The sequence below is a fragment of the Sebastes umbrosus genome, chromosome 1, assembly GCF_015220745.1.
Source record: "Sebastes umbrosus isolate fSebUmb1 chromosome 1, fSebUmb1.pri, whole genome shotgun sequence".
In the NCBI taxonomy this organism is placed as follows: domain Eukaryota; kingdom Metazoa; phylum Chordata; class Actinopteri; order Perciformes; family Sebastidae; genus Sebastes; species Sebastes umbrosus.
In genome coordinates, this window is record NC_051269.1 from 21,654,967 (window position 1) to 21,676,406 (window position 21,440).

The following is a 21,440-nucleotide window of genomic DNA, read 5'->3' on the forward strand; positions in this document are numbered from 1 at the left end:
GAATGGCCACTTGAGGCTGACTACAAAAGTGAGTCAACCCCCATACACCCCCATGTTAAAATACCCAACTTTACAGCAGAACATGTTTACTGCCTGGTACAAAAAACGGTTTTGGTCTCTATAAGCAAGCAAATAAGTGTGTTTCCCACAGCGTTGGTATATTCCTTTGAGATTTCCCTTCACTGGAACTCAAACCAGGAAAAACAGACCCAGACCAAAGCAGTCATTAGGTGTGAGAGAGGAGAGGACAGATGAGTGTGTTTAGAGGTGTGAAGAGAGCGTGTGTGAAGTGTGTGTGATGGTGAAGAGGCTGTTGATCGGCCCGTGTTGAAAAGGTCACAGCGATGATGGCTGCAACAGAAACAGCTGAAGAAGAACAAGGCTTCATTACATCCCTCTGGAATACAGTGACTGACAGAGGGTTTGTTTGTTTGTGTGTTCATTATTATGTTACTGAGCTGACTCCACCAGGAGTCGTACCAAAACACCTTTAAAAGGAGCTTTCCTCTAAACCTCTCCATTTAAGTATTTTAGTGTAATTTTCATCTTCCTGTAAAAAAGGCAGACAACACCCAATGAAATCCAATTTAGCAACAGTTTGTTTAACGGTGTTCTTGTCAGTGCGTATACTCACTGTGACTCTCCTGGGAGTCACAGTGAGAGCAGACGTGACTCAAACATTCCTCCAGACAAGCAAGAAATAAACCTGTTACTCATCCTGCAACCAGCCATGAAACAGCAGGCCTGATGCAGGTAATGTTGTGGTGAATGAGTTACAATGACCAAACTCTATATTTCTTTCTGGTTGCAATATCTCAATTTGCATGAGTCCATACACCAAAATTGGTTTCTAAAGTTCCCTTTTTTAAAATATGTTTTTCGGGCATTTTATGTCTTTAATAGATAGACAGAAAAGAGATGGGAACCAGGGACGTTGCAGTTCACGGTCAGCACCTCAACCGCTAGGGGCCACCTGGGGGCCCCAACCTTTAGCTCCTTTAAACAAGACAAACCCACAGAGTTGCCTTAATGCCGGGTACACACTACAAGAGAATCAAGCCGATTTTGGAACTGATTTTCCCCCTCCCGACAATCGCCAGCAAAGCCCCGTTTTTTGATGGTTCTGAAGATTATCTTTCCAAATATTCCTGTGGTGTGAGGTTTATGTTTACATCCCCCGATTGGCTTGGAAGTCCATCCTGGCCGCACTGATTTCAAATCGTAATTATTGAACATGTTCAATATTTACGATGGGATATCCTGTTGTGTGTGGGGAACCCCGAGGACAGCCGATGACACAGTCACGTGGGAAAGAACGAAAACCAATTGAACACCAAGCTGACTGAAGAAGGAAGGACAACCACCGCCGTCATTCTGGCCGCGGCTAATGCAGGTATTAAGTTAGTAGTAAGATGGAGCTCAGAAACGGAGGACCAACTTGTTGATGTCTGGCAACAATGCAAGTGTTTATTTAACGTGTGTCCATGACTTCATCCATTGCTCTTTTCAGTACAAAGTAGTGCAAAAACTAACATCCGTCCGCCATGTTTGTTTACACCACAGTCACGTTTGATCGTGAGAGATTTTGCGAGATTTCCATTTTTTTTAGTCGGAGCTTTTGTTGTTCATGAATGGAATCTGTTCGTGTGTGTTGTGCTGTTTTGTCCAAATCGTTGCTCTCCACACACTATAGGAACACCAATCCATTATCTGTAACTGCTTGTCCTATTCAGCCAATCCCAGCTGACATTGGACGAAGGCGGGGTACACCCTGGACAGGTCAGACTATACAGGGCTGACACATAGAGACAGATTCACGCTCACAGTCACACCTACAATGTCCTGTCCACCTGCATGTCTTTGGACTGTGGGAAGAAACCGGAGAACCCGGAGAAAACCGGCTAACATGGCGAGAACATACAAACTCCACACAGAAGGGACCTAAGCCAGGTTTGAATCTGCGACCCTCTTGCTATGAGGCGACAGTGTTAACCACAGCATCGCTCTGCAGCCCAACTGCAGGAACAAAACTGTTACATTGTACATAACATGTCGTTATGTGTGGGGCCTCTCACATTTCAACATCTGTTAAGATTTGAGAGTGGGCCAGCCTTAACACAAGTATGGAAGTAAGCTGGAAATATGTGGTTAGAAAAACCAAGCACATGGCCATCAAAGTCTTCAACCAAGACAAACAGGGCAGAGCCAGTTGTGTGATAGGCATAAGACAAGACTTTGTAATGGTAGCATTAGTGGCGTTATGAAATAAAGTATCTCTTATTCAGAAGTTGATGTATGTAGCTGCTTAACCTTAAAGAGGAACACCACCTAAATGAAGAAATCAGATATGTTATGTCCATGGCCAAGTAAAGTTCAATCAATACTTGTGAACATGAGCAGCTTTCTCTCAAAGCCAGAAACCAGAGAAGTAAGTGTCTAACTTGTGATGTCATAGGGTATAAAGTCTGGAGCTGCTCCATAGATAATGAATGAGAGACTGATTTTCTTTTATTTACCCAAATGAATTTTATTCTACTGTAGTGTTGTCAGTTGTGAAACAGAAAATGTTCCCATATACTCTGCTCATTCCCCTGAGTGCTCTCAATGGCTTGTGGAAGAAACAGATTTATGTTGTAAATTCATCCACAATCCACTGAGAATTAGAATAAGTGGCGAGACATTTATAAAAAGGTATGCTAATGTTATTTATGAAATTATTTTTTTTACACTTTAGGTATAATCGTTTTAGCCCTCATATTTTGGCTGCTCTATGAAAATAACAGCAACATATGTGCTGCGTGATCTACAGTAAAGGAACTGGCTTTCGTGATGGAAATCTGAGCTAGTGTAAAAAATATAATTTATAAATAAGATTTGAAGCTTTCTAGTTCAGCACAAACATGTAATCTGTGTAGCTCCTCTGTTACCAGCTGATCACTGACAACCCTCACTTGGTCTGATGGAGTTATCTTCACCACAAATACTGAGCAGTACAGTATGATTAGCTGCTCTGAATGCGAGCGTCTGCCAAGTGATACATATGAGCCCAACTATAAATGCATTTCTTTCAGAAAGAGGGAAACAGCTCTATATTTAGGGAGTCAGATAAGGCGAGTACGACGTAGGCGGATCGGACACGGCTGAGCCTCGCTGAGTCATTCTAAACATGTCAGCTATGTGATGCTTAAACTGCAGGAAACGATGTGAGATAAGAAGCTGGAGGTCAAAGAGGCGGCGAGTTGAAACTCTCTAACGTCACGAGCTTTGCCACATGGCATCCTGGATATTTCCTTTTGTTCTCCATTTAAAACAAAATCAGACAATGTGCCACAAATGAGATGGCATTTACAGTAGAAAGCGACTTGTGGTGATCACTTTTCAATATTCAAAAGTGTAAAGAAAAATGGGATATCAGGGAGAGAAAGAAACCACTCTCAATGTTGGTGACAGAAAAATAACTCACCTTTTTTTGGCCATGAAACAACAGAACAACCTTCCAACAGAACTAATAACATCGACAATCTTTCAAACTTTCTCACGTCTGACAAAACATTATTCACACAGTAGGGTTGGGGATGTGGGAATAGTCATGTTTGTATACTCTTACTGAGTACCTGAGCATTTTGTACTCTTTCACTGATTTTCATATCTCTACTACCTACATTACATCGCTCCTTGTTTTATATAAGGTTAATGTACTTTGTGCAATGTCCCTGACTGTTCAAATAAAGAAACATCATAATAATAATAATAACAACAATTTTGATAATCAATTAATCCTTTTAAAGCAACAGTGGGTAGAATTGGAGCAAATATGATTTTAAAAAGTTATTTTTATAAAACAGTCACAATATCCTGACAGTAGTGCATGAGACAAGTAATCTGAGAAAAATCATGTGCCTCTGTGTCCTCCGGTGCTCCTAACGGCATCTGCAAGATTTCACAGACCGGAGGAAAACAGCCAATCAGAGCCGAGCTGGAGCCTGCCGTCTCTGAGCAGCTGTCAATCACTCGTGATCAAATATGAATCAATATTATGTTACGTTAATGCCTATTTCTCGCATAAAATGTTTTCAGAAACAACTTGTAGTTTACTGTTTATCTGTAAAATGAGAAAGTTTGTGACCCGGCAGCCATGTTGAGATCAGTTGAGGAAATACCAAGCACCCCCCACCAGCCGGAGCAAACTTTCTCATTTTACAGTTAAACAGTACACTACAACATGTTTCTGAAAACATTTGAGGCGAGAAATATATTACAGTAACAGAATATTGATTCATATTTGATCAGAGTGGCCGAGTTTGACCGTTTGATCGGAGTTTGTGAATGATTGACAGCTGCCTCCGTTGAATGAACAGCCAATAGGAACGCTCTCTCTCTGAAATGACCTGTGATTGGCCAAAGTCTCCCATCACAGGCTAGATTTATTAAAGCCTGATAACCGAGCCATGAGGAGGTGCAGAAGTCTAGTTTTTTCTCAGAACACTTGAATTACAATATGCTGAAAGGTTATTATGGAATTTTTGCCCAATGATGCCAAAAATATTCTGCCTACTGCAGGTTTAAGTAATCTTTAAATTAAAAAATGTCAAACATTCCCCAGATTCAGTTTGTCATTTGTGAGGATTTGCTCATTTCGCTGCATTCCTCAGTCTTACTGAGAACTGTTGGTTCAACAAAACAATTAGAAGACATCGCCTTCGGCTGAGGAAACCTTTTTTTTTTTTACTGTTTTCTGGCACTTTATAGACAAAACGATTCATTAATTAATCGAGACAATAATCGACAGATGAATAAATAATGAAAATAATTGTTAGTTGCAGCCCTATTCATTTGAGAGTTTTTGCTGCGTGTGTGTGTGTTGGAGGTTATTTCCATCCTGGTGATGGCAGTTTTTCCAGCTCCTGCATATAAAGAAGGGTGGGGAGGGGGGGGGATCAAACCCCCGACAGGTGACACTGATCCGAGAGGTTATCTGCCTCAGACTGATGTGACCTCTGGATGAATGACAGGACGCATCTGCGGGAGACAAACTGCACACGGACGCCAAAACAGACCCAGTGGGGGGATCAGGTCCTCGTGGTCCTGGATTACCTTCACTGACTGAATTAGAAATCTGCAGCTGTTTGAAATGGATTGGGTGTGAACAAGCCCGAGAGATTAGTCCAAACTTACTTTAAAATATCTTCAACCGTAGAGTCTGTGGCAGGTCAGAGAACCAACACCATAAAAATTAGCATGTTAGGAAGTGGTCAAATTTTTTAAGGGTCAAACAATCCCACGAGTGCAGGCATCATCACACAAACTGATGTTTTGAGTTTCTTTTGACAAATCAACTCCAATGAATATAATCTCATCAATTCCCACTATTTAATTTGTTCAGTAGATCATTTTGTTTCTTCACCATATTAGGTTGTTCATATCTGTACCATGTGTGTAAATAAAAAAGAAAACATTGAAAAACATTTTTAAAACTGTTCAGCTGTGACATGGAAATTAATTTGGCAGCAAAGACTGTTGTTTGGGTCAAGAGGAGTATTATGAATGCAGACGATCAGTTTCTGTTCATGGAGTTTTGTCAGAAGAACATTTATTTGCTTCGTCTACCAGGTTGCTCTAAGTTGAGAGTAGCTGATGTATCAGTGCAGCTTAACAAACCTACGGCTGAGGGGAGTTTATCAACTCACGTTGTTTCTCTTCAGGGCTGGCTCTAGCCCTGTTGGAGCCCGAGGCAAAATTCGGGCCAGCGCTCTAGTGTAAGTTTCAGGGTTCAACCCCCCCAGAACCTTAACCCTAGCCCCGTAAACTGCAACACACATCAGACAATGGTTTTAAGAGAAAAATTAGGATTTTTATTTTCATAAATACCTTTATTTATTATAATATAAATAAACAATTGGTCCCTGATATTGTTGGCTTAAAAGTGTTTAGTCAGTTTCACTACAATTTACACTTTTATTAACACATAAGTGTCGCCGGGCAGATAAAAGTGTGAGAAATAGAGTTACATGGGTGAAAAGTGTATTTCTTTCTTTCTTTATTTATTTGTTACCTAAGTGAACAAAATGAGGAAGGGCGCCCACTGGCATTTATTTTTTTAAATTATTCATTTTACTAGTATTTTTTTATTTTTTTAGAGGGCGACCAGCACCCCCCAGAAAGTGTTGCCCTATAGGCGACCACCTATGCAGCCTATGCCCTGTTTCAATTAAGTATTTTGAATTGAATATAGATATTATAGATAGCATGACATTTTCATTTGTCATGATAACGCATTTTAGGATTTTGCGTGCCACGATGTTACTGTGAAACGGTCACGGTTATGTTTAGGCCACAAATCTACGGTAACGGCCACAGTTAGGTTTAGGCAACAAAACCACTTAGTTAGGTTTAGGAAAAACATCATGGTTGGACTTAAAAGTGAAGTACTTAAGTATGTAAACTAAGTAAAATACGTACAGAAACAACGTAACATAAGTACGGAAAGCACGTCACAAACATCACTAACGTAACTTCAAAATAACTCAACAACAATAAGACATGAACAGTGGTCTCCTGGTTGAAAGTCCTGTGTTTGTTGGACCCATCAACCTCCCCTCCTGCCCACCATAAGCAGGCCTCTCTCACTTTTTATTCTACATCACTAGCCCTGAGCGTAGCATATTCCCGCTAATGTGTTTATATTGCAGTCAATACAGACTACATGGCGTACACATGACACGCCAAAAGCAACAAAGGTGTTGTTATTGCACACAAAATGTCAAATACAATACAAATTACGTGTCATTCATACGCCATTTGGTGCGACCGGGTTATCCATGCTTAGAAATTGCATCGAAAAACAGCCTCCGAGGACAAAGCTGTAGAGGTTGTTGTAAACCAGCTTAAAGAAATAATAATTCCAAATTAAAAATATAACACAAATCGACATAAAACATTAGGTTAACTAACCGATTGAAAAAGATGTTGGCGGGACGGATACATCACTCAATTAGTAATGACAAAATAAAACAGAATAACCCTGCTCTCAAACAGAAATGAATTAACATGAACACAATATCGTGAAATGGAGTGAAATGAAATGGCCAAACTTTCATTTTATGAAATATATATATGTGTGTGTGTGTGTGTGTATGTGTGTGTGTGTGTGTGTGTGTGTGTGTGTGTGTGTGTGCGTGTGTGGGCGTGTGTGTGTGTGTGTGTGTGTGTGTGTGTGTGCGTGTGTGTGCGTGTGTGTGTGTGTACGGCACTCAGTAACTCTGTAAAGTCTCTTTATTCCAAGAGTTTCTCCAGACCTCCATCAAAAGAAAATCTACATCACATTAGACTAACTGACCCTCTGACCCTTGACCTCCTCACTACTGTTGTTAATCTGGAGGTATTGTTAGATTGTATAGATGTAAATGTTTCTGTCCTACCTTCTCCATGGCTGAGCTCATGTCCATGTTGTCCGGCGTGTGTTGGTGCTTCGACTCCTCTGTTCTCTCTGCCTCTGCTCTTCCAGAACAATGGGGCTTAAATTCCTCTCCTGTCGACCACACTTCCTCTCTCCCCGCCCACAGTCGCTCCTGCCGCCACTCTGCTCCGCTGGCACTGCAATTTAACCATCTAGACTTTCATCTCACTCCTGCTGAGAAACAAAGTATTTGTTCTCTTTCCAACTTGGTTCCACACTTCGCTTTCAAACTCTCTTCTTTCCCTTTTTCCATCTTTCTAAACTCACAATAAATCTCACCTTTCTCCTCTTCAGCTGTGGACTCCTGCTTTTTCTTTTCTGTTTTATTTTTTTCCTCCACTCTTCCCTCCTGATTCGCCCTGTTGCCGGCTCTCCTTCTTCACCCTCTGCTACATGAACTCAGCAGGTTTTCTTCAGCTCCTGATTTTGCTCCAACACGCCGCTGAAGGGAAACTGATAAGTCTCCCAACACTTTCTGACTTACTGGGAAACAGCAGCTACCCTCATTCACCTCTGTTTCTCTTTCTGACTCTGCTGAGGAGTGAATTCACCCTGCTTTGCTAAATATTACAGGCCCCTCCTATGTTCCAGCTGTAGACCATGCAGCAGCAGACTGGCAGTAATCAGGGAGATTGATGTTCCTAAAAACAGCAGCTGCACTGTTGGCTTTCTGCAGCAGACCAGGCTGTGAATTCAGTCCTTGTCTTCAGCAGACCGGAGGACTACCTGGAGCAGCGAGGCCTGACTGAACTGTTTGTGATTTTAATCTGAGACAAAGAGAGAGAGAGCCCTGAGGGATTCCCTGCTCACGTTCTGCCGGCCAATCAGAGTGAGCCTTAAAAACTCCTTGGCCAATTGGAAAGTCAGAGATTCCTCCTCCTCCTCCTCATTCTGCAGCTTTTTAGTGTGAAACTCAGAAGAATGTAGACCACAGAGCTGAGCAGGGTCAACCTGGGCCAAACAGGGCCAAGCAGAGTGGTGTTAAACACAGCCAGGCACACTATAGAGGTTAAATGAAGCAACGGGGCCACACAGACCCAGGCTGGTCTAAAAGAGGAATAAAGTGATCCAAGCAGAGCCGTACAGAGCTAGGAAGAGCCAGGCTGAGGCAGGACCAACAGGGATTAAGAGACAAGACCAAATACATAATTCTAAACAGAGCCAAACAGAGCCAGACAGGACACCCAGGGTAAATCAAAGCCAGACGGCAAAAATGGGGCTAACAGCCAGGCAGGGCACATGGGCAAAACAGAACCAGGTAGGGCCAACAGGACTATACAGACCCAGACAGAGCCATAAGTCTCTATTCCACCCTCTCGCCAAACGCATACGGGCTTGTGCATGCCATGGCCAGGTTTGATCCATCGTCACTTCTGGTCGGACACCTCTTCCTAACTCGAAAGAGCGAATGAGCGAACATCAGATTGTTTCAGTTTTTCCTAAAGAAGACGTCCTAACCTGATCCATGCGTCAGCGAACAGGCGACGCAACGTGTGGCTTGTTTGAAAAAACGCTCGCACCTCCAACCTATTTTCATTGGTCAAAATCGACACTGACAGTAACTGACAGTTAATCAATATCACTCTCTATGTAATAGGCTAGATGAAAAATTATCAAGAGATTTGATTAATTTATAGGCAATTTGACTCGAACAGTTGTGATATGATGAAAACAGAGCCATGTTTCATCATTTTCACCATCTTACATTCATCATACTCAACACAAAATTGCCATTTATCAGTTAAGGAGAGTGGCCTCAAGGGTGGAAGTAACAAAAAATGACTGAAGAAAAGGAAGTGATGAAAATGCGTCTGAATTAATAATGGAAGTGATGAAAATGTATGTGAATTGATAAATAGAGGGATAAATTGTCAATTGATTTGATGAACTTGATTGACATTTTATTTAAAAGTGTTACTCTGATAATCAACTGTCAACTATTCATCATTCACAACACCCAACTGAACTGACATTTATCGTTTACAGCATGCCGTTTTTGTTACTTCCGCCCAAAATGTCAATCAAAAACCACATTCACTGACTACAGAGCAGGCAAATGTCTGCACAAAGTCGAGAGTGCGGTTCACTGAGTGGGCATGTTCTTTTTTTATGATAAATGGCATAGAGTGCTCCAGGGATGATGTATTTTTGTAGGTCAAGCAGGAAGTTAGCATCACCCTTGTTCCCTTGACAAAAAGACAATGGGATTTTTCCATTGGCTTTTGGAATATTGCAGAAAATAAGCTCTGTGGCAAACACACGTTTATGATACTTACACGTTTTGTTCAGCAAGATAATCTCCACAAATGAACACCACTTTTATGATTTTTGAAGTGTGAAAGCAATCGCCAGAAATAAAAAGCTAACGTTAGGCTATAGACGAATGACACCACGGTCGCATGAACGTGAGTATACACAAGGAGGTTGTAAAAGATTTATTTTTAAATCAATACTTCCTGCGTTCATTTAAAAATAAAAGCCCTCAAGCTTTTATTCTGTGTACAGAATTCCTTTGCTTTTATTCTGAAATATTTGCAGGACAGTGTTGTAGAACATGCAGTGACTTGCAGGGCTCCATGAATGAATAATGTACGGGGTTTTAATTGTGGATTATTAGAGTTCAGGAGTTGTGACATGTTTGTTGACGGTGTCAAAAATGGAAGTTAATTTTTCGGTGCATAATAAGTTAATATATTGTTATTTTAGTCTTATAATGTTTTTCTTCGTAATTGTATAATATATCTGAAGAAAATGTTGATATTGCCAAGGGCCTCATCTTTTTCCTCTGTCATTATGCCTTTGCATTTACTGCATTATGTTACCTGCTTGCTAGCTTGCTTAATTGTTAGCTTCTGTGGTTTCTAGATGCCGACAGTAACGTTAATATTGCCGTTGCTTAGCAGCGGTGTTCTCACAATTTAACCACTTGAACACCATGCATATTGTGTTCACAACTTCCCATGTTGTGAACATGAGCTCACAAGTTTCATTTGAAGGCACCATTAACCTTACTGTCTGCGTCTAGAAGCCACAGAGGCTAACAATTTAACAAGCTAGCAAGTTGTGTTGTGATAAATCTTCAGGTTGTTTTTATAAAAGTATAAGCTAAGACAATTATATCATGTATTTACACAAAATGTTCACATTCTAGGGTATTTTGGGTTAAAATATAAACTTAGAGACAATCAAATTTCTGTCACACAAGCTAATATTAATATAACATAAAAATGTGTGTCTGGTGTATTAGTGAGGGAAAAGCACACTGGCTCTCTAGTTGGGAGGAGTGGAGCATGGCAGGGGGTTTCTAGCAGAAGGACGACCAGGGCAGCAAGGCTCCAGTGAGCCTGCAGCATCAGCTGTAGCATTTCCTCCAGGCTTGTCTACAAGTGCGAGGAGGATAGGCAAGATGAGTGGCGACACATGAACGGGGGCTGATGCTGTAGGCAAGATGAGGACATTCTGAGATTTTACACCTTAAGCTGGTGGCATGAATGGAGGAGGCTCGGGGTAAAAAGGTTAGAGTCGTACATTTGTCAGGAGTAGGACCAAAACAAGTCGGAAACGCTGAGTTTGCAAGAAAATAATGAGTTTGGGGAATTTTGCCAACCGAGGGTAACGAACATGAGAGAGAATTGTGATGAAGCTTATCGTATATAAGGAGGAATGGTTTGTCATGTAGGTTAGTCCTCCGTTCAAAATGACAAACTCGTGTTTGTTTTTGGTGACAGAAATAAACACTTATGCATCAAGATCTGTTGACTTCTCTCACCCAATTTTTTTAATCTGATTTTTGAGAACTCCAATAGTTTTAATTATTATAATGATAAAAGTGCTGAGGGAGGACGCCCTATCTTTTGCTGGCCCAGACTTATTATAAAATTACGAAGAAAACAATATTTTATTAAAATGACAATATATCAACTTATTATGCACTGAAAAATTAACAACCATGACCTCCACCATTTCTGACAACGTCAACAAACACGTCACAACTGGTGAAATCTGACCTTTCAGAAACTTTCCACTTACGAGGTTGTGAATAAGAGGGGGCCGTCCACATGGACTCTTCTTGTGAACACGGTAAACACAACCTCATTTGATGGCACCAATTGTCATTGTGAGCATGTTAGCATGCTGATGTTAGCATTTAGCTCAAGGCACAGCTGTGTCGAAGTAGACCTTGGTTAGGGTGCAATACCGTGTTTGACCACACAGAATGGCAGATATTTCCTACCTATTACAACCCAGAGGGGCGCTGTTTCAGCCAAATAAATCGGAGAACATAAGCAGTGACAACACAAGAAGAAGTGTTTGTTATGTGACAAAGAAAGCACCTGTCCTCTTTGCACGAGGGCACCTGTGTGGGCGTTGGTTCATTGTTGTTGGGTTGGTGAGGGAGGAGTCAGGTGGTGGGCAGGTTGGGCTCAGTCAGACAGGTCCAGAGCACTGAGCCCTGCCTTCCATGCAGGCGGTGTTATGATATTGTCACACTGTGGAAAGCTTCTTTTTTTTGCCACCTCAACTAGCTGTTCAATGAATGCGTGTGCGGTATGTGTGTTCCTCATTCCACAGATGTGGACATGAAATGATGTGCGTCATATCACATTGCTGCACTGTATGCCTGGTGTGTTCACCATTAACAACCAGATCAAACACCACGGAGAGAAGTTACACAAAGGAGGAAATACTGGGATTACTGGAGTACTGCCTCTTCAATCTGCTGCTGATTTCACATCATAAACAGGAGTTTTTAAGGAGGTACAACTCAAAGTGAGAGTAAAACTTTCAACTTTCTTGACTGACCGACGTGTCTGTTTTTCTGCTGTTTTTATCTTCACTTCAACAAATGTTTCTCAGTCAGAGGAGATCTCATCTGTAGTCTGTTGGTACATCTGGGATTACTGCCTCTTCAATCTGCTGCTGATTTCACATCATAAACAAGAGTTTTAAAGGAGCTACGACTGAAAGTGAATGTAAAACTTTCTTGACCTACCTTGTCGGTTTGCTGTGTTTTTAGCTTCACTCAGAGACAAATGTTTTCTCAGTCAGAGGAGGATCTTACCTGTCCTGTCTGTCAGGGCATCTTTACAGATCCTGTTGTCCTGTCATGCAGCCACAGCTTCTGTAAAGACTGTGTGCAGAGATGGTGGAGAGAGAAACTGATACACGAGTGTCCAATTTGTAAGAAAAGACATTTACTGAGTGATACACCTCGTAACCTGGCTTTAAAGAACCTGTGTGAGGCCTTCTTACTGGAGAGAGATCAGAGAGCTTCAGCAGAGACTCTCTGCAGTCTGCACTCTGAGAAACTCAGACTCTTCTGTCTGGATCATCAGCAGCCAGTGTGTCTCGTCTGCAGAGATTCAAGGATACATACTGACCACAGATTCAGACCCATCGATGAAGCTGCTCAGGATCACAAACAGGAGCTCCAGAAATCCCTGAAGCCCTTTCAGGAGAAACTGGAGCTCTTTAAACAAGTTAAAGGAAACTGTGATCAAACAGCAGAACACATGAAGGTCCAGGCCCGGAGCACAGAGAGGAAGATTAAGGAGCAGTTTAAGAAGCTTCACCAGTTTCTAGAAGAGGAAGAGGAGGCCAGGATCTCTGCCTTGAGGGATGAAGAGGAGCAGAAGAGTCAGATGATGAAGGAGAAGATGGAGGCTCTGAGCAGAGAGATAGCAGCTCTTTCAGACACAGTCAGAGCCACAGAGGAGGAACTGAGAGCTGAAGACGTCTCATTCCTGCACAACTACAAGGCTGCAGTGGAAAGAGTCCAGCAGCGCCCCCTGCTGGAGGATCCACAGCTGCTCTCAGGAGCTCTGATAGACGAGGCCAAACACCTGGGCAACCTGACCTTCAACATCTGGAACAAGATGAAGAACATGGTCTCCTACACTCCTCTGATTCTGGATCCAAACACTGCTCATCCAGTACTCATCCTGTCTGAAGATCTAACCAGTGTGAGACGAGGAGAGAGACAGCAGCTTCCTGATAATCCAGAGAGGTTTGATCACGAGACCGTTGTCCTTGGTTCAGAGGGATTTAACTCTGGGACTCACAGCTGGGTCTTTGAGGTTGGAAATGATGATTACTGGGCCCTAGGTGTGATGAAGGAGTCTGTCCGGAGAAAGGGACAAATACCGACTGGATACTGGGAAATATATCTCCATGATGGAAAGTACGTTGCAGCCTCCCCACCACTCTCAGACACCGTTCTCTCAGTGAAGAAGCAGCTCCGGAGGATCAGAGTTCATCTGGACTTTGACAAAGGAAAACTGTCTTTCTATGATCTTGATACTAACACACACATACACACCTTCACGCACACATTCACTGAGAGACTGTTTCCATACGTTTCCACTTATGGTAAACTCCCATTGAAGATATTACCGATGAAGGTCTATGTATCAACAGGCTTATGGCCTAGTTACTAAATGCATTAGCTAAGCATGCTATATAGCATTATATTCAGGTTGAGTAAGGCTACTCAGAAATGCCATCCTGCATGTCAGTGATACTACACATGTTCTACGAGTTTATATGAAACAGAGGAAATCTTTTATGCAATTTGAAAGTTTTTTGTCCGTACGTCCTCGGGTCTTTGACACAGGGCAAATATCTATATATGACTGAACAGAGGAGTGTCAGTGTTTCAGGAACATAAGAACCATGTTGAGGCACAATCTGAACATTAGTTCTGTCAAAACATTTACTGATAGTCTTAAATGAAAAAACAATACTTTAAATTATCTGATGTTGAATATTTGCTGCCAATATTGATATATATTGGCAGATATAATTGCATTCATAAATACATAATATAAACAAACATTGAGTTATTATTTCTGATTTATTAATTACTTTTAAAGTCTTTTTTGGGGGAGGAATATGACTCATTGTAAGTAATCATTATATAATCTTTTGTCAGCCAGTTGATGATTTTTAATATCATGCTTTTATTGTTTTTATTTCATTCTGCACTGTCTATCATTGTGTTAGCAGAGGCACTACTTTCTTTCAAAATTGTGATTTTGATGTAAACTGTACATTTCTGATTATGTTCTGATCGTTTTGAACCAATTTGAATTATTATTGTAAAATTAATAAACAATTAAATCAAAATTATTTCAGACTAAAATGTGTTCAAAGATTTTGAGTTTCAATTGTAATATTTTGAGAATACAAGAAAGGTAATAATGTGTCGACACTGAAGTCATTATATTTAAAAAAAAAAAAAAAAAAAAGTTATACCATGTATTGAGAATAAAGCCATAACATTATGAAAATAGAGTCATAATATTATGAGGAAAAAGTCAGAATGTTTTGAGGGAAAAAAGTATTAATATTTTAGGAATTACATATTAGTAGATATTATTATTAATATTTAAATATTTATTTATTTAGAAATCATATTTCTGTTGTTTACAGTTTGTTGCTTATATGCCTCCACAGAAAAGTACAGAAGCTGAGAGCGGCTGTGGTTGTTGAGAATATTTTTAGGCCTGTTACATCACACTAGTTATCTCAAAGTAAATAACATTTGCTCAAATTAAGTTTGATCTCAAACATTGTTTTCTGATGATCAGATTTAATTGTCTCATGTTGAGATAACAAGTGTCTGCACTTCATGTTCAATATAAGAAAGGTTTCATACTTGAGTTTTTTCTTTTCAGCAACGACAGAATGAAACATCACAGAAGAGACCAAAATTTAAAAAGTAAGAAGACAGTAGGACAACAAAATTACTTTTATAAGGACTATTTCTAAAAAAAACACTAACAATACACAAAAATGATCTTACTCTTATAATAATAATAATAATATCTGTAAATATATATTTTGATTAATTTTCTAATAATACTCAGACAAAAAAATTGGTGTAATTAAAGCAGCAGATGTCCTGACTTTTAGTCCGAAATATAAATATAAAGCTCTGAAAACACTGGATCCTACATTTCCCATGATGCAACCTGATAGTATCTTTCATTAAACCCTCGCTGCTTGGTAAACACCAACATCTTTCAAACTCCACACCTCCAGTTTGTAACGCAGACTTTCTGTTAGACGTTTGTAGTCCCCAAACTCAAATTGAGATTACCTTGATGACATCATTATGACATCATCAGGGTTATTATCTCCTGCAGAGCTACAAACGACATCATACAACTGTTTTCACAGGCTGAGTAGAACTAACCATAACCAGTAAACTGATCTTTGTGTGTACCATGACGGGAGTGACACTTCAAGATAAAAAAAAGACGAGATGTGAATGTGGTCAGTAGATTATATTATTCTCTTTAAAAAAAGACTTCATTACAAGAATTGACTTCATTCATTCAGACAGTCAAAGTCTTTACATGTTCACTGTTTTTTTCAATTTGTTTAACCTGATTTTTGAGAACTCCAATAGTTTTAATTATTATAATGATAAAAGTGCTGAGGAAGGACGCCCTATCTTTTGCTGGCCCAGGGTCGGGGCATTTTTCTTCAACAGTGGGTAACATAATGCAGTAAATGAAAGGCATAATGACGGAGGAAAAAGATGAGGCCGTTGGGAATATCAACATTTTTCCTCAGACTTATTATAAAATTACGAAGAAAACAATATTTTATTAAAATGACAATATATCAACTTATTATGCACTGAAAAATTAACAACCATGGCCTCCACCATTTCTAACAACGTCAACAAACACGTCACAACTGGTGAACTCTGACCTTTCAGAAACTTTCCAATTACGAGGTTGTGAATAAGAGGGGGCCGTCCATATGGACTCTTCTCGTGAACACGGTAAACACAACCTCATTTGATGGCACCAATTGTCATTGTGAGCATGTAAGCATGCTGATGTTAGCATTTAGCTCAAGGCACAGCTGTGTCGAAGTAGACCTTGGTTAGGGTGCAATACCGTGTTTGACCACACAGAAAGGCAGATATTTACTAGCTATTACAACCCAGAGGGGCGCTGTTTCACCCAAATAAATCGGAGAACATAAGCAGTGACAACACAAGAAGAAGTGTTTGTTATGTGACAACGAAAGCACCTGCCCTCTTTGCACGAGGGCACCTGTGTGGTCGTTGGTTCATTGTTGTTGGGTTGGTGAGGGAGGAGTCAGGTGGTGGACAGGTTGGGCTCAGTCAGACAGGTCCAGAGCACTGAGCCCTGCCTCCCATGCAGGCGGTGTTAAGATATTGTCACACTGTGGAAAGCTTCTTTTTTCTGAAACCTCAACTAGCTGTTCAATGAAGGTGTGGCCCCATGAATGTGTGCGGTATGTGTGTTCCTCATTCCGGAGAGGTTGACATGGAATGATGTGCGTCATATCACATTGCTGCACTGTATGCCTGGTGTGTTCACCATTAACAACCAGATCAAACACCACGGAGCGAAGTCACACAAAGGAGGAAATACTGGGATTACTGGAGTACTGCCTCTTCAATCTGCTGCTGATTTCACATCATAAACAGGAGTTTTTAAGGAGGTACAACTCAAAGTGAGAGTAAAACTTTCAACTTTCTTGACTGACCGACGTGTCTGTTTTTCTGCTTTTAGCTTCACTTCAACAAATGTTTCTCAGTCAGAGAAGGATCTCATCTGTAGTCTGTTGAGACATCTGAAATTACTGCCTCTTCAATCTGCTGCTGATTTCACATCATAAACAGGAGTTTTAGAGGAGCTACGACTCAAAGTGAAAGTACAACTTTTTTTACTGACCTTGTCGGTTTGCTGTGTTTTTAGCTTCACTCAGAGACAAATGTTTTCTCAGTCAGAGGAGGATCTTACCTGTCCTGTCTGTCAGGGCATCTTTAAAGATCCTGTTGTCCTGTCATGCAGCCACAGCTTCTGTAAAGACTGTGTGCAGAGATGGTGGAGAGAGAAACTGATACACGAGTGTCCAATTTGTAAGAAAAGACATTTACTGAGTGATACACCTCGTAACCTGGCTTTAAAGAACCTGTGTGAGGCCTTCTTACAGGAGAGAGATCAGAGATGGTCAGCAGAGACTCTCTGCAGTCTGCACTCTGAGAAACTCAGACTCTTCTGTTTGGATCATCAGCAGCCGGTGTGTCTCGTCTGCAGAGATTCAAGGATACATACTGACCACAGATTCAAACCCATCGATGAAGCTGCTCAGGATAGCAAACAGGAGCTCCAGAAATCCCTGAAGCCCTTTCAGGAGAAACTGGAGCTCTTTAAACAAGTTAAAGGAAACTGTGATCAAACAGCAGAACACATGAAGGTCCAGGCCCGGAGCACAGAGAGGAAGATTAAGGAGCAGTTTAAGAGGCTTCATCAGTTTCTAGAAGAGGAAGAGGAGGCCAGGATCTCTGCTCTGAGGGAGGAAGAGGAGCAGAAGAGTCAGATGATAAAGGAGAAGATGGAGGCTGTGAGCAGAGAGATAGCAGCTCTTTCAGACACTGTCAGAGCCACAGAGGAGGAGCTGAGAGCTGAAGACGTCTCATTCCTGCACAATTACAAGGCTGCAGTGGAAAGAGTCCAGCAGCGCCCCCTGCTGAAGGATCCACAGCTGCTCTCAGGAGCTCTGATAGACGAGGCCAAACACCTGGGCAACCTGACCTTCAACATCTGGAACAAGATGAAGGAGATGGTCTCCTACACTCCTCTGATTCTGGATCCAAACACTGCTGGTCGAGAACTCCTCCTGTCTGAAGATCTGACCAGTGTGAGACGAGGACAGAAACAGCAGCTTCCTGATAATCCAGAGAGGTTTGATTACGACTGCGCTGTCCTTGGTTCAGAGGGATTTAACTCTGGGAATCACAGCTGGGACTTTGAGGTTAGAAATGATGATCCCTGGGCCCTAGGTGTGATAAAAGAGTCTGTCCAGAGAAAGGGAAAAATGGTGACTGGGTTTTGGGACATATGTCTCCATGAAGGAAAGTACATAGCAGCCTCCCCACCACTCTCAGAAACCGTTCTCTCAGTGAAGAAGAAGCTCCAGAGGATCAGAGTTCATCTGAACTGGAACAAAGGAAAACTGTCATTCTATGATCTTGATACTAACACACAAATACACACCTTCACACACACATTCACTGAGAGACTGTTTCCATACGTTGCCAATATAAGTAAACTCCCACTGAAGATATTACCAATGAAGGTCTCTGTCAACAGGCTTATGGCCTAGTTACTAAATGCATTAGCTAATCATGCTATATAGCATTATATTCAGGTTGAGTAAGGCTACTCAGAAATGCCATCCTGCATGTCAGTGATACTATACATGTTCTACGAGTTTATATGAAACAGAAAAAATCTTTTATGCAATTTGAAAGTTTTTTGTCCATACGTCCTGTCAGAACATTTACTGATAGTCTTAAATGAAAAAACAATACTAACAATAATAATATTTGCTGCCAATATTGATATATATTGGCAAATGTAATTGCATTCATAAATACATAATATAAACAAACATTGAGTTATTATTTCTGATTTATTAATTACTTTTAAAGTGTTTTTTGGGGGAGGAATATGTCTCATTGTAAGTAATCATTATATAATCTTTTGTCAGCCAGTTGATGATTTTTAATATCATGCTTTTATTGTTTTAATTTCATTCTGCACTGTCTATCATTGTGTAAGCAGAGGAACTACTTTCTTTCGAAATTGTGATTTTGATGTAAATTGTACATTTCTGATTATGTTCTGATCGCTTTGAACCAATTTGAATTATTATTGTAAAATTAATAAACAATTAAATCAAAATTATTTCAGACTCAAATGTGTTCAGAGATTTTGAGTTTCAATTGTAATATTTTGAGAATACAAGAAAGGTTAATAATGTGTCGACACTGAAGTCATTATATTTAAAAAAAAAAAAAAAAAAAAGTTATACCATGTATTGAGAATAAAGCCATAACATTATGAAAATAGAGTCATAATAGTATGAGGAAAAAGTCAGAATGTTTTGAGGAAAAAAGTATTAATATTTTAGGAATTACATATTAGTAGATATTATTATTAATATTTAAATATGTATTTATTTAGTAGTCATATTTCTGTTGTTTACAGTTTGTTGCTTATATGCCACCACAGGAAAGTACAGAAGCTGAGAGCGGCTGTGGTTGTTGAGAATATTTTTAGGCCTGTTAGATCACACAAGTTATCTCAAAGTAAATAACATTTGCGCAAATTAAGTTTGCTCTCAAACATTGTTTTCTGATGATCAGATTTAATTGTCTCATGTTGAGATAACAAGTGTCTGCATTTCATGTTCAATATAAGAAAGGTTTCATACTTGAGTTTTTTCCTTTCAGCCACGACAGAATGAAACATCACAGAAGAGACCAAAATTGAAGAGTAAGAAGACAGTAGGACAACAAAATTACTTTAACGAGGACTATTTCTAAAAAAAACACTAACAATACACAAAAATGATCTTACTCTTATAATCTTATAAAAATCTCATAAACTAAACATTTTGGTTAATATTCAGACAAAAAAAATTGGTGTAATTAAAGCAGCAGATGTCCTGACTTTTAGTCCCAAATATAAATATAAAGCTCTGAAAACACTGGATCCTACATTTCCCATGATGCAACTTGATAGTATCTTTCATTAAACCCTCCCTGCTTGGTAAACACCAACATCTTTCAAACTCCACACCTCCAGTTTGTAACGCAGACTTTCTGTTATACGTTTGTAGTCCCCAAACTCAAATTGAGATTACCTTGATGACATCATTATGACATCATCAGGGTTATTATCTCCTGCAGAGCCACAAACGACATCATTCAACTGTTTTCACAGGCTGAGTAGAACTAACCATAACCAGTAAACTGATCTTTGTGTGTACCATGAGGGGAGCGACACTTCAAGATAAAAGGAAGACGAGATGTGAATGTGGTCAGTAGATTATATTATTCTCTTTAAAAAAAGACTTCATTACAAGAATTGACTTCATTCATTCAGACAGTCAAAGTCTTTACATGTTCACTGTTTTTAAAAAAAAATTTTAACCTGATTTTTGAGAACTCCAATAGTTTTAATTATTATAATGATAAAAGTGCTGAGGGAGAACGCCCTATCTTTTGCTGGCCCAGGGTCGGGGCATTTTTCTTCAACAGTGGGTAACATAATGCAGTAAATGAAAGGCATAATGACGGAGGAAAAAGATGAGGCCGTTGGGAATATCAACATTTTTCCTCAGACTTATTATAAAATTACAAAGAAAACAATATTTTATTAAAATGACAATATATCAACTTATTATGCACTGAAAAATTAACAACCATGACCTCCACCATTTCTGACAATGTCAACAAACACGTCACAACTAGTGAACTCTGACCTATCAGAAACTTTCCACTTACGAGGTTGTGAATAAGAGGGGGCCGTCCATATGGACTCTTCTTGTGAACACGGTAAACACAACCTCATTTGATGGCACCAATTGTCATTGTGAGCATGTTAGCATGCAGATGTTAGCATTTAGCTCAAGGCACAGCTGTGTTGAAGTAGACCTTGGTTAGGGTGCAATACCGTGTTTGACCACACAGAATGTCAGATATTTCCTACCTATTACAACCCAGAGGGCGCTGTTTCACCCAAATAAATCAGAGAACATAAGCAGTGATAACACAAGAAGAAGTGTTTGTTATGTGACAAAGAAAGCACCTGTCCTCTTTGCACGAGGGCACCTGTGTGGGCGTTGGTTCATTGTTGTTGGGTTGGTGAGGGAGGAGTCAGGTGGTGGACAGGTTGGGCTCAGTCAGACAGGTCCAGAGCACTGAGCCCTGCCTCCCATGCAGGCGGTGTTATGATATTGTCACACTGTGGAAAGCTTCTTTTTTTTGCCACCTCAACTAGCTGTTCAATGAATGCTGGCCCCATGAGTGTGTGCGGTATGTGTGTTCCTCATTCCACAGATGTGGACATGAAATGATGTGCATCATATGACATTGCTGCACTGTATGCCTGGTGTGTTCACCATTAACAACTAGATCAAACACCAC

The 21,440-nt window shown here is 40.3% G+C and overlaps 3 protein-coding genes across 6 annotated transcripts in view; 2 read left to right on the top strand and 1 right to left on the bottom strand.

Annotated features, from left to right (window-relative positions):
• The window catches only part of lmcd1 (LIM and cysteine-rich domains 1), a 28,405-nt gene extending 20,182 nt beyond the window's left edge, over positions 1-8,223 (bottom strand). For 2 of the 4 annotated variants that reach the window (XM_037755360.1, XM_037755283.1), the window contains exons 1-2: positions 7,736-8,223; positions 7,419-7,593 (exon numbers count right to left, since the gene is read on the bottom strand). In XM_037755360.1, coding sequence (XP_037611288.1) covers positions 7,419-7,445 — 27 coding nt within the window. In that variant the 5' untranslated portion in view covers positions 7,446-7,593; positions 7,736-8,223. Of the gene's footprint in view, positions 1-7,418; positions 7,631-7,735 lie in introns of all 4 variants that reach the window. The other 2 variants (XM_037755521.1, XM_037755440.1) reach the window with 2 other exon arrangements.
• Positions 8,224-11,902: 3,679 nt separating this feature from the next.
• On the top strand, positions 11,903-13,893 carry LOC119485172 (nuclear factor 7, ovary-like). Its single transcript, XM_037764535.1, has one exon. The coding sequence runs from the start codon at positions 12,490-12,492 to the stop codon at positions 13,891-13,893; it is 1,404 nt and encodes a 467-aa protein (XP_037620463.1). The 5' UTR covers positions 11,903-12,489.
• Positions 13,894-16,791: 2,898 nt separating this feature from the next.
• On the top strand, positions 16,792-18,758 carry LOC119479019 (nuclear factor 7, ovary-like). Its single transcript, XM_037754230.1, has one exon. The coding sequence runs from the start codon at positions 17,216-17,218 to the stop codon at positions 18,608-18,610; it is 1,395 nt and encodes a 464-aa protein (XP_037610158.1). The 5' UTR covers positions 16,792-17,215; the 3' UTR covers positions 18,611-18,758.
• The last annotated feature ends 2,682 nt before the right edge of the window (positions 18,759-21,440 follow it).

What these genes read in the sequence shown, in the direction of transcription:
- LOC119485172 (XM_037764535.1), top strand. Translation starts at nt 12,490, where the DNA reads ATGTTTTCTCAGTCAGAGGAGGATCTTACCTGTCCTGTCTGTCAGGGC.
- LOC119479019 (XM_037754230.1), top strand. Translation starts at nt 17,216, where the DNA reads ATGTTTTCTCAGTCAGAGGAGGATCTTACCTGTCCTGTCTGTCAGGGC.